Source organism: Carassius gibelio, chromosome B20 (genome assembly GCF_023724105.1).
Source record: "Carassius gibelio isolate Cgi1373 ecotype wild population from Czech Republic chromosome B20, carGib1.2-hapl.c, whole genome shotgun sequence".
In the NCBI taxonomy this organism is placed as follows: Eukaryota; Metazoa; Chordata; class Actinopteri; order Cypriniformes; family Cyprinidae; genus Carassius; species Carassius gibelio.
Genome location: NC_068415.1, coordinates 21,291,831 through 21,304,250, shown reverse-complemented (window position 1 = coordinate 21,304,250; position 12,420 = coordinate 21,291,831). Strand labels below are relative to the sequence as shown.

General features: G+C 36.4%; 1 protein-coding gene across 4 annotated transcripts in view; it reads left to right on the top strand.

Annotated features, from left to right (window-relative positions):
- The first annotated feature begins 2,267 nt into the window (after positions 1–2,267).
- rad51b (RAD51 paralog B) overlaps positions 2,268–12,420 on the top strand; it is a 46,113-nt gene continuing 35,960 nt past the window's right edge. For 2 of the 4 annotated variants that reach the window (XR_008160491.1, XM_052585979.1), the window contains exons 1-7: positions 2,268–2,532; positions 2,619–2,732; positions 2,824–2,928; positions 3,340–3,476; positions 3,555–3,674; positions 4,170–4,353; positions 9,051–9,123. Coding sequence is in view for 3 of the 4 variants with exons in the window: in XM_052585979.1 (XP_052441939.1) it covers positions 2,443–2,532; positions 2,619–2,732; positions 2,824–2,928; positions 3,340–3,476; positions 3,555–3,674; positions 4,170–4,353; positions 9,051–9,123 (823 nt within the window). In the remaining variant the exon portion in view is untranslated. The remainder of the gene's footprint in view (positions 2,533–2,618; positions 2,733–2,823; positions 2,929–3,339; positions 3,477–3,554; positions 3,675–4,169; positions 4,354–9,050; positions 9,124–12,420) is intronic. The other 2 variants (XM_052585981.1, XM_052585980.1) reach the window with 2 other exon arrangements.

Here is a 12,420-nt window from a genome sequence, read left to right as displayed (position 1 = left end):
AGTTACTTTCCACATTGGTCACACAGAAAGGCTACAGCACATTTTATCAGGACATATGCAAACAAGGCTAATCTGCAGGCCGAATAAATCACGAAGACATACACATGTTGTTTGTTGACCCTCTTATAAAAGGCAAAGTAAAACAGGATAAGAGGATGGCGTATGTGTGAGACACAAATGGACAGCAAGCCACTGATGCTTTTCAAACTGTTTGGATTTATCCATGTAGACCCTTGTGTGCCATTACAGTGTTTACAGAACTAGAATAACAACTGAACAAATAAAGTACATCAACAAATGAAGCAACCACTGATAATGAACTGCAAGGGCCATTTACTCTAGACAGAAACAGGTGGATCATGCTGTTGAGCTCAAAAACTTTACCTCAGGCTGATTTTGTTGAGAATGTTTAGGCTTTATAAAAGTCTTGCATGCTGTGTTCCTATATACAGTAATGCTGTAAACTGATGAAAACACTGTAGTTTGATATTTATAATTAATAATTGACATCATGTTCTGGTTGTTCTGTTGCAATAAATCTTTTACCAAAATATATTTTCCGTATTGGCTGGATTTATCTGCAGTCATTCCTCTTGGTCTATTTTAACCAGACCCTCGCCTAGTGTCATGAACAGGCAGGGTGCTTATCTCTAGCAGGTACAGAGATAGTGAAAGACAGGCCCGATACTTTGTCCATACATGGGTCTTTTGTGTGTTCACACCGGCTGTCAGATGCCATGAGAGCAAAGCTGGTGGCTCATACTGTCTGTGAGCTTGAAGACGGGTCAGCGAGTTTCTCTATACCATAGAAATAACATACTTGTGCATTCTGGTGCTGATTTAAACACACATGTCCTCAGAGACTTGGTCATCTGATTTGGTCTCCCCATTATTGCCTCTAAATAAAGCATGCTTATTTTCAAAAGCCATAAACTATTTCTGAGGATGGGGACTTTGGCCCCTCACATTTATCATGCTAAAATATTGTGAGAAATGGTTTTCATTTGTCATCTTCATTGCCTTGCAAAAACAAGAACGTTTGAACTTTTTATTCCCACGTGCTTTTAAAAAACCTAAACCTTTTCATTTACATTCTTTTGTTTTTTACTCATGCAATGATGTCTCCTTCTTCCAGAAATTTGATGCATTCCGTCACACCTTGCTTTTCCTCCATTCAAGTATAAATTAAGTATCTTAACAAAATTCCCATGATTTTTTGCATTATTCAGATGAGGAAACTATAAAAAAAAGACTTTATTGATGTCAGGAGGGAAGAGTTGACAGTGAGGCATGACAAAATAACTTGGAAGGATCACAAAGGTTATCAAAACACTAAAGAGGTTTAGAGGAAAGCATTTAATCAAGTCAAAATAAACATTAAATATAGCAAATATGATTTATATTATTTGTTTTTAGCTAGGATTAACCACAACTTCCCTTATACATGCAACTTATGCAGTTATACTGTTCATAGCATATTCTTATTAATTAACAAATATAATTCCTTTCAGTGTCATGATTAATTATGAAGTCATTATTTTTCACTTTATTTTATAAAAAGTGGTCAAGAAACATATGCTTTTGATCACATGTAAATGGAAGGAATTACCCCCCCCCCCCCTCCCACACACACTTTACTTAAGTTAGTTAAAATTCAAGTGCAAATAAAAAAATAAAAAAAAATTATTACAATTGATAAAAAAATTTTTATAATAATAATTGATAAACTAATACATCTTTTGGAAATATTTTCCCCAAGTATTACCATTTTTTATTTTCTGTATCTCACAATAATTTTGGTTTAGAATTTAGTCTTTTAAATATTATTCATTTTAATATAGGCTTTCATTTTATTTTGAAATTTTAGTAGCCTACTTAATGTAAAATGAAACAAAACGGGACATGTTGCTATGGCAACTAGATGAAATTAATTTGTTTATTTTTTAACAGCAACAACAAAAACGTATGATCCTAAATTAGTTTTATGAATAATATTAATATTAATATTAAGGCTGTTCTTTTGACTGTACATTAGTGCTGTCAAACAATTAATCGCTATTAATCACATCCAAAATATATATACATAATGCAGTGTTCCCTGTCTTGCACTGTAAATAACAATACACATAATAATAATAATAATAAGGTCCAATACAATTAATGAGTTGTACCCTTATTTAAAAAAATATATATAATAATAATATTGTATGTTTAAATACAAAAACAGCTTTATTTACATCGTAAACTACATTACCCACAATCCACATGGACTACATTTTTCCGTTTGCTTCCGGGCGCGCTTCGTTATTTCAAAACTCATAACGTTTTCTTTTTTTCATGGAAAAGTTTCATTCTAAAGCTCTCTGTGTCATGTGTGCAATCGTTACGGAAGAGTGTAATTTATTATAGCCATATAACGATCGCATAACGATCGGTTCTTCTATGTTGATGGCAAGTAAGAAGTTACGAAGGACGGGCGTCTCAGCAGAGCTCTGCGAGCGACTCAAGCGCCATCAACTGGAAACCTGTCAGGTGAGAGACCCAGCCTCAAACCTCCTGCTCTGTTATTATATGAATGGAGGAGGCTTCTGTAAACGTGTGTGCTGTGTGACCTGCAGGATGTCCTGTCCATCACACCCGTGGAGCTCATGCGGCTGGCTGGACTCAGTTACCCCGCGGCTCTGGAGCTCCTGCAGCTGCTCAGTAGAGCCTGTGCCCCGGCTGTGAGCCGCGTGAGTCTCCCATTCTCTGACCCCGTCTTGCGATTATTTAACTCGAGAAGTCTTTAATTAGTAGTGAGTGATGCGTTTTTGTTGATGACAGGCATGGGATTTGTGGAGGAAGAAGGGAGAGCTGTGTTTCTCCACATCACTTCCTGCCCTGGACACATTACTGCGTGGAGGACTGCCGAGGGGTGCTCTCACTGAGGTAGCGCTAGTCTACCGACGCATCATGTCATTATTTACACCACTGCTCAAGCTTTTGAAAATAATTCAGATTCATGTAAAATATTAATACAGTTAAAAACACCTGTGTTCTATTCGAATATATTTAAAATACTACTGAATGTTCAGTAGCCATTAGCCAGACTTCAGCGTCACATGATCCTTCAGAAATCAAGTTTTCATTGCGTGACTGTCAAATGTCATCGGTCATTATGTAAAACTTGTGCAATATTTGATTTATGAGCTCATTTATTTTCCCTACACAAAGCTATTTTATGTCTTCAAAAGACAACATGTAGCACACAAGTACAGTACTTTTAACATTATACAGGTGTGGAATGACATGAAAGTGCATGAATTATGCCAGTCATCATTTCTGGGTGTTGTTTGTCAGGTGACCGGCCCGTCAGGCTGCGGAAAGACTCAGCTGTGTATGATGCTCAGTGTTTTGGCTACGCTGCCGAGGACTATGGGAGGTCTGGACAGCGGGGTCATCTTCATCGACACAGAGTCGGCGTTCTCTGCTGAAAGGTGTTGGAAAACGTTTGCTCACTCTCTGTCATGTACACGTTTAGCGTTTCTCTCACACACACGATCTGCCTCTCTAAGATTGGTGGAAATGGCACAGGCCAGATTCCCAGAGTTCTTCTCGGTGAAGGAGCGTCTGCTGGAGATGGCGTCTCGTGTTCATCTCTTCAGGGAACTCACCTGCCAGGACGTCCTGAATAGGTTCGGCAAACACTTATACATATTTAATTATATTTTATTCAGTTTACTGTACTTTCAAAGAAACCGTTATCAAAAAATTAAACCTTTTCAAGATGATTCACAATGGCTTCCATTTCATTTCTATTCATTTCTATGCGGAGCTTTTAGAGGATCAGCTCAAACTATAGAGTGTGGCGCTAACGACGCCAATGTGTTGGTTTTGGTTCCAAGGGAATGGAATGGGTGCCATGAAATTATAACATTAACACTAAAAGAATGAATTATTTAATTAATTAATAAATAATTAACACACACATATTATATATATATATAAGTCTGCTAAATATGTAAATCTAAATATGAAATGTAAATGCAATGAAACAAATCCTGAATTTAAATGGATTGGCTGTAGCAATATTGACTATAGATGAGGTCATGATAGTCTCTTTTGTTACGGCAGGCTGTATTTAAGCTTGTAAACACATATTAGTGGGGCGTTTTATTGATGTCGCACAGGCTGGAGCGTCTGGAGGAAGACATAATTGCGTGTCGAGCCGGGCTTCTTATTTTGGATTCCGTGGCTTCTGTTGTGAGGAAGGAGTTTGACACGTCGCTGCCGGGAAATCTAACGTTCAGGAGTAACCTACTGGGCCAGGAAGCCGCTGTACTGAAGTACCTCTCGCAGGCCTTCTGCATCCCAGTGAGTGTTTACATGGCTGTGTGTCTCTGCAGATCAGATCATGACAAAAATCATGCACTTGTAGTACACACGTTCAACCTCAAGGTGTCGCTACACATTTAGGTTTTTGAGTTTCAGTGCTGTGTTGTAGGTCACCTCTGTATTTTAAACACCAGAAAGCATCAGAGAGCCCAGATTCATTAGAAAAAACACTCGAGGCCCATTCACACAAAACCTGCGGCTTGTCCATGTTATCTGATCTTGGGAATTTCCGCACTAGTCTAAAATCTTCAAAGATATATACCCGATGCCTTCCTTTTATCTAGAAAAGGAAAGGTAGGATTGCACAGGAATATGGTTTTCCGCTTCCTACTTATAAAGAGTATAAGAGCTAGAGGATTGATCCTGGATCAGGTTTCGCTCGATCTACTCCTCTTATCCACTAGGAGGACAAATTAATGCATACAGTGGGGTCCAGTTTATTTAGATATTTTTTCTAATTTAATATATATTTTGAGCAAATTATATTTTAATCATTTCAGTGTTAATGATTGATATAGAGAAGCATATAAAATAACAAAGTCATGTTAATTGCTTTTATATTTCTATTTATTTTAGCTTCTGTTCATATTTACCCAGCAAATAATTAAACATTTAAGTTGTTATTATTATTATTATTACTACTACCACTACTACTGTTGTTGTAACAGAGAAACATCAAATGCTAAGAAATTCATGTTAATTTGTTTTGTATTTCTAGTTATTTTTGTTTTTATAAAAAAAATATTTTCAGCAAATTATGATTTTGAAGTATTACTATTATTTTAGCTATTGTTATTATTATTATTATTATAGATAACCATGTAAAATACTAAGAAATTTGTGGTTGTTAATTGATTCTATTTAATTTGGTTTGTGTTTAATACATATTTCTAGATTTTAAATATTTAAATTCTAAATATTTTTACAGAGAAGCATACAATACTAAGGAATCCATATAAATGTGTTAATTGCTTATATTGTGCTGTTTTTTTATTTATTAAAAAATCATTACAGTATTATTACAGAATTAAAATAAATTGAAATATTATAATATAATTAGCTGAAAAGGCAAAAGAGTAGAAGTTAACAAGCTTTTAAGTATTTTGCTTGTTTCCTTTTTGCTTTAATGGCAGGAACATATCTTATTTATAACATGTTTTAAATTCCTGATTTTCACAGTTTGGACTGTATTAACAAAAAAATAATAATAATTTAATATGGGTTGCACTACAAATGTGTTAACAAGTCATGTTTATAGTTACTGAAGGCAAACTAGAATGAATTTATCATTTTATTGACTATTTTCGGGCTTTGTTGACATTGGGATCAAGTTTAATTAGTGTCCTTCAACAAAATACTGTGCATTCCCTTATTCCAAAATAACTAGTGGACCGTTCTCAGAGGACATCCCAGGCTGTAACCCCAAACTCATCTGATCTGCAGTTTTCCTGTGGTTCCCTCCAGCCAGGCTCATTTTAAAGGCGGCTTTTGTGTTTTAAATCAGTGCAATAAATGTCTGTCTGACACTGCCACTGGCCACAAGTGAGTAGAAATGGGCCTCAACATGAAACCACATGCTAGATAACTCCTAGAGGTAGGTAACTATGTTATAGCCCCCCTCACGCACATAAAAACTCATAACCGTAAAACAGGTCACCCAAAATAAAACCTTACACTTCAGCACCTAGAGCCAAACCCTAATGAGGTTATTAAGTTTGTTCTCCCGAGCTTTATACATATAAAGGAATGTTGAAATGTTTTAGGTTTTGGCTGGTTGTTTTTATCTGTGTGTTTTTGAGAAAGAGCCGTGCGAGATTTAATCAGATCAGAACATCGACCTAGTTACAGCACGAAAATCGATTTGTCTTTTTCAGTGCAATCTTAAGTACTGTGAATGACGTACAGCTATATTTTAATTAACCCCATAATTAATAGTTAAAATAGATCATGTTGTAAGCAACACTCCCTTGCCTGATCCTTATTTCTGGAAAAGCCCTATTAGAAAATACCACATTAGTAAATTATATTTGTTACAATGTAATTACATGTTGAGACACTTTTACTTTAATATTAAAATATTTGTATATTTATATATGTATAGTAACAGCTTTAGCGAGGGAAAGAATACAGTCCCATCAACCACTGAGAATGACATTAAACCAATGTACATACATGAAAATATCTAACTTTTCGGCGAGATTCGCCGTTTTGAAACCAAAATAGGTGACCTACGCGAATCGTGTAGATTCGAAGAGAAAAAATTTTCATATTCAGTGAACTGCGAATAGTTGCGCGTGCCAGAAGGGAGCGATGGTGAGTGATGGTTTCAATAATTTTTAGATTTTCTGATATATCTAAGTTAAGTTACCCAGGAGCTCTGTTGACATAGACTTAGCTAACGTTAGCTACAGCTTGATGAATTGTGTCAATGAACACAGCAGTTAACGTTAGCTAAAGCTCCGGTGGAAAATTATTAGCTAACGCTGCCATTTTTGAGGAGGTAGATTTTGAGGTGAGGGGACTGACAAGGCAGAAGGTAAAGTGGTACACCATTCTATAAATAAGCAGACCTGCCAACCTGTACGCAATTTGTGTAGCGGATAAGCATTTTGAGTTCAAAGTACACTGGTACGATTTGTCACTCTAAACTAGGGGTGGGGAACGTTGATCCTGGAGGGCCTGTGTCCCTGCAGAGCTTAGCTCCAACCCTAATCTACACACCTGAACAAGCTGATCAAGGTCTTCGGGATACAGGTAGGTTTTTTTTTTCTTTAGGGAAACAGGCTCTCCAGGAACAACATTCCCCACGTCTGCTCTAAACTACGCAAAAACCTGGTGACGCCTCTGTGTACGTGCAGTCCTCAAATCAGGCAGCAGCAAAAGAAGAAGAGTTTGACCAATCATAGCGCTAGGTTCTTCCCCCAAATAGCAGGTGGAGATGATTGACAGATGCGTTAAGCCTATCATTAAAAAGAGATTGAAAATCTCCCCGTGTTCATGCCTGAATGTAAAATCAATGGAGAAATTTCAAACTGCGTTCTTATTTAAAAGATGTTGGCTGTATCTAGAAATAATATGTTTTAAGTTCCATGCAAAATATGCATATACAAATTTTGAAGTATTTTGAGAGCACAAGGAGACCACTTCATGGGAGTGGGTGGAGCTAAATATCTCTTTTAACCCACTTTGCTCACTGCGACTCTGATTGGTGGAATGTTCTGCACAGTATCATGGGTAATGTAGTTTTCAACATTAATTCTGCTGTGAGGCTTAATTGTTAAATTTAAGTTGAATTAGTGTGAACAGATGGGTTCGACAAAAGCATATACAATTGATTAAATTAATTAATTTAGCAGACACTTTTATCCAAAGCGACTTACAGTGCATTCAGTCTATCAATTTTTACCTATCATAATGATTAGCAACCTTAGAGATTATAACAGGTAGGTTCTTAAAGGCTTATCAGTTATTGTTCAAATCTATTTCCCTCTGGAGAAAATGAATGATGTTTTTACTTCTGGAACACAACTGTAAAGGCCAGTTCAATATACACCAACAGATGCCGGCAAATGGCAACAGGCTCATTTATTATTATAATTTTTTATCAATGTGTTATTCCTGTTGCCATTTGCTGGCGATTGATTGAACATGTTAAATCGCATTTGGCGGGTCTTTGAAATATCTGAGAAGTGACATACTGTCCTTGGTCGAAAAGAAATTGAGGTTTTTGAGGAAAAATTTTCCATTTTATTTTTATTTTATTTTTTTTATTGTGGTCTCCAGTGGTAGCCAATTGGTTGATGGTCCAAACTGCAAACTGCACACTATCCTACTATCACACTATCCTAGCCAGTCTTATCTACTGAAAAAATGTAGATAAGTAATTTTTTGGGCAAAAAAAAAAAAAAGTACTTTTTTTTTTTTTTTTTACCTCAAATGCTTGTCTTGACCTAGCTCTTCGATGAGCATGTGCGACTTCACGCATTACGTAATCACATTACGTGTTTAGTTAGTTCAAAAAGGTAGGGTAGGGCGAAAAATAAGGTCAAATTTCTAAATCATCCGACATTGTTGTTTTACCTTTTTTTAATAATGGTGTTTAACTTTCGTTGCAAATTTGCTTTGTAAATACTGGGTCGGTACTTCCGTCTGTGTCACATGTGACCTATCCGACTTGACTTCGTAACATGTGAAGTCAAGCCAGTGCAAGACGAGCATTTGAGGTTAAAATGTCATTTTTTTTAATAAAATGACAGATTGTTTCACTAGATAAGACACTTATCCCTCGGTTGGGATCGTGTAGAGCTCTTTGAAGCTGCATTGAACCTGCAATTTGGACATTCAACTTATTGGCTCCCATTTAAGTCCACTATATGGAGAAAAATCCTGCAATGTTTTCCTCAATATCTTGTCTACTGAACAAAGAAAGACGTGAACTTGATCTTGGATGACACCTTAAAAAATTTTGTCATGCTGGGGGCCCTGCTAGAATTTCTTTGCCTGTTTTTTACTCAAATGTATATACCACTGATTTCAACAGTGTTAAGTATTGTGATGATAAATTCAGCGTCTGCCGAACTTCCATAGTGACAGCAGACTGTTTATTCTCATCTTTGTGTGATCCATTCAAACTGGACTGAACTCAAGTACAGATGTTTCCCTTCTGTCTCCCTCAGGTGGTTTTAACTAACCAGATCACCACACGTGTGGGCGAGAAGGTTCACTGTCCTCAGTGGAATCAGGCAGATGGTAAGAACTGGAGTCTACACTGATTTTTTTGTGGAGAATGTTTTTGTGTAAAAGGGATTCTATGGTGGAAATTTAGACCAGATATTCCCGTCAAGAGGCTCTTCTGTTTCACCCCTCCCTAATGAGCTGTTCTCTGATCTCGCTAATGGAAGCCATCGTTCCGAGCCTTTCCAAGATGTTGTGTGGGACAAATGAGCATCAGTTATGACCTTCCACACATGCAGCTGTTGTAGATTCTTTGGAACTACATCCTTAACCTTGGAGAAGATGGGATTACGCTAACCAGGGGGCTGAAACCACTATCCTCCCGCTCTACAAACCTGTCTGGGCCTTCTGCGAATCCCATGACATCTCTGATTCCATGGCTGTGCAGTGACCTGCGTCTTCTGTCACTGTATTTATGGACTTGAGCAAGTATCTTCTGGCGTATGTCCAGGTGTACAATGGGAAAGGGTCTAGTTTTGGGGCAAAGCTTTGGGAAAAGAGATAAAGGCTCCGTTCTCATGTTATCTAACAGGCACATGTTTGTGGCTTGTAACTTTACCCCCAGACACCTCTTTCTTTACATCCCACTGTTCCACTCGACAAGGTGGGGTTACCAGTAACTCTTTCTCCCACTCACTTACTCTCTGTATCTTTCTCTCACACATCAAGCACACAATCTCTGTTTTTCTATCTCTTGGGATTATGTGGGAAAAGAATGACCCTTATACAGCCTCAGCCTGTTGATCTCTTCTTTCTGCATTTCTCTCTCCATCCTTGGTCTTATCTGATGCTTAAAGTTACATCTCGATTTGTCGCAAGACACAAGAGAACCAATAATTCAAATGGTGTATCTTTGAGATGCCATATTTGAATGGGCTCAAGTGATAATATTGAAATCAAATGAATACTTTTAGTGAATTTCACACAAAGCTACTCAAATTTTGTGTCTGTTCTATTGTGATATCTCACAAAGATATCATGGATTAGACAAACTTGAATATGGATTACATTTATGGTGCTTTTATAATTTCTGGAGCTTTATAGTAGATATTATTTATATAAATTTTTATAAGAAAAATGCCACAACAAAGTCATGCTATAAACATATAATAGAAATGAAAAGAAAACGTTATGATAACTTAACTATAATTCATGTTAACAATAATAGTGTGATATCTATTGAAAATTAAATGAAAACATCAGTTTTTCAATATTCCACTATGTTCTTCCCTCAATTTAGACAAGTTGATGCGTACCTCTCCTGTCCTTGTGCATACACACAATCACTGTAGCGCGCGCCGCCACTTTGCTAGCGTTTAGCTTAGCACCATTCATTACTTAGGATCCAAACTGGTTATCCGCTTAGGAAATCGCCACTGTTTATTTTGTGTCGTCATACTCGTTACACCATACTCGTGTAACTACTCATGTAACTGTCTTTAAATAGGGAAAACATGGAAGTGTTTGGTGGCTTCTAAATACATCCCTGTTTGGATCCTAAGGAATGAATGGTGCTAAGCTAAACGCTAGCATAGTGGCGGTGCGCGCTACAGTGATTGTGTGCACGCACCGAGACAGGAGAGGTACGTATCAACCCGTCTAAGTTGAGGGAAGAACATAGTGGAATATTGAAAAACGGTGGCGTTTTCCTTTAAGAAAAATAAAAGGTATGATAAATAAACCCAATGCTATGGTACATTAACAATATCATGATGACAATATCTATAGTACTTTTAAGAAAATGGCATGATAACAAAATCTAATGCTCTGATTGACGTTAGCAATATTATCACAAAATATATATATATATATATATATATATATATATATAGAACATTTGAAAAGAAGAAAAACACCATGATAACAAAATCCAACGCTACGAATCACGTTAATAATATTATTAGAATATCTATAGAATTTTTTCTATAAAAATGGCATAACAAAATCTGATGTTATGATTCACATTAACAATATCATAACAAAATCTATAGAAAATTTGAGAAGAAAAAGCTATGATAACTAAGTCTAATGTGCTCACTGACGTTAGTAATATTATCGCAATATCTTGGAATTTTGAAAAGGGAAAATGGCATGATTAAATCAAACGCTATGATTCACGTTAACAAATATTATTCTAAAGAAATTTTGAAATGAAATATGTCATGATAACCAAATCCAATGCTATGATTCACGTTAACAGCGGTTTCGCAATGTCTGAAAAGAAAAATGCCACATTTGTCGCTATATTGCAACATCCCTACTTCAGAGTCTGTCTTTTTTTGTTTCACAAAAGAAAGTCTTATTTTCTTTAGTTGCTTCATGAGGGTGATTTAAAGGATGACAGAAACAATATTTTTGAGTATTCACTTTCTTTAAATGTTTACATTTCCATAAAATTGTAAAATTAGTTTACAAATACTGATTGCAGCTTGGACGTCTCTTAGCACCTCAAATAAGGATGTCTGCTTTTCAAGCTGTTGTTGTACTTTGTAGCTAAGAGGAACTGATTAAGACTGGGTTTTATTGGTTCTCAGACAGCCAGTTATTGAAAAAATGTGTTTTTCTTTGGCCTTGGGAATGGAAACTGCCTTTGAGGTCTTTTAGTGAAGTTGTAGACAAGAGGCCAAACCTTAGCAGTTTGTATCTTCTTGCACAGTTGAATCTAAGATGTTGACTATGGTCCAGAATAGTACAGTAGTTGCTCTCGGCTACTGCTTCACGCTTGTTATTTATAAGAGGCCAATACACATAACTCATAACCAATCTGCAGATTTACTGACCATTTCCGCTTTGGCTCAAATACCATTTTTTTCCATTAGACATCAGCTACTGGCTTTAGATTAATATGTTTACTTTTGGGGTCAGATGTGATTTGAGTGCTTGTAGCGTGAGCAGACAACAGTTCAGTTGTGAGGCCCCGGGCTCCCCCACCGTCTGTGTGTAAAAGAGGCCACAGTGATTCACTTCGAGCTCCTCAGAACATTGATAAGAAGGCTATTTTGTGTAGTTCACTAAGAAACAAGCAAGACTTTGTTTCACTTTGTTTTATCTTCTCCATTTCTTGAGACTTTATTTTGTTTTAAACATTTCTAAAATAAATATTTTGGTAAGACTTTAGTAACCAATTCTCACTATTAACTATTCGCTTATTACCATTCCTATTATTAAGATATTGACTGTTTATTAGTACTTAGAAAGCACATATTCTACATGACCATGATCTACATCGCTAATTCTACCCATTACCTAAACTCAACAACTACCTTGCTAACTTGGGAGTTTGAGATGAAAGTAGTTGTTAATGGTTTGTAA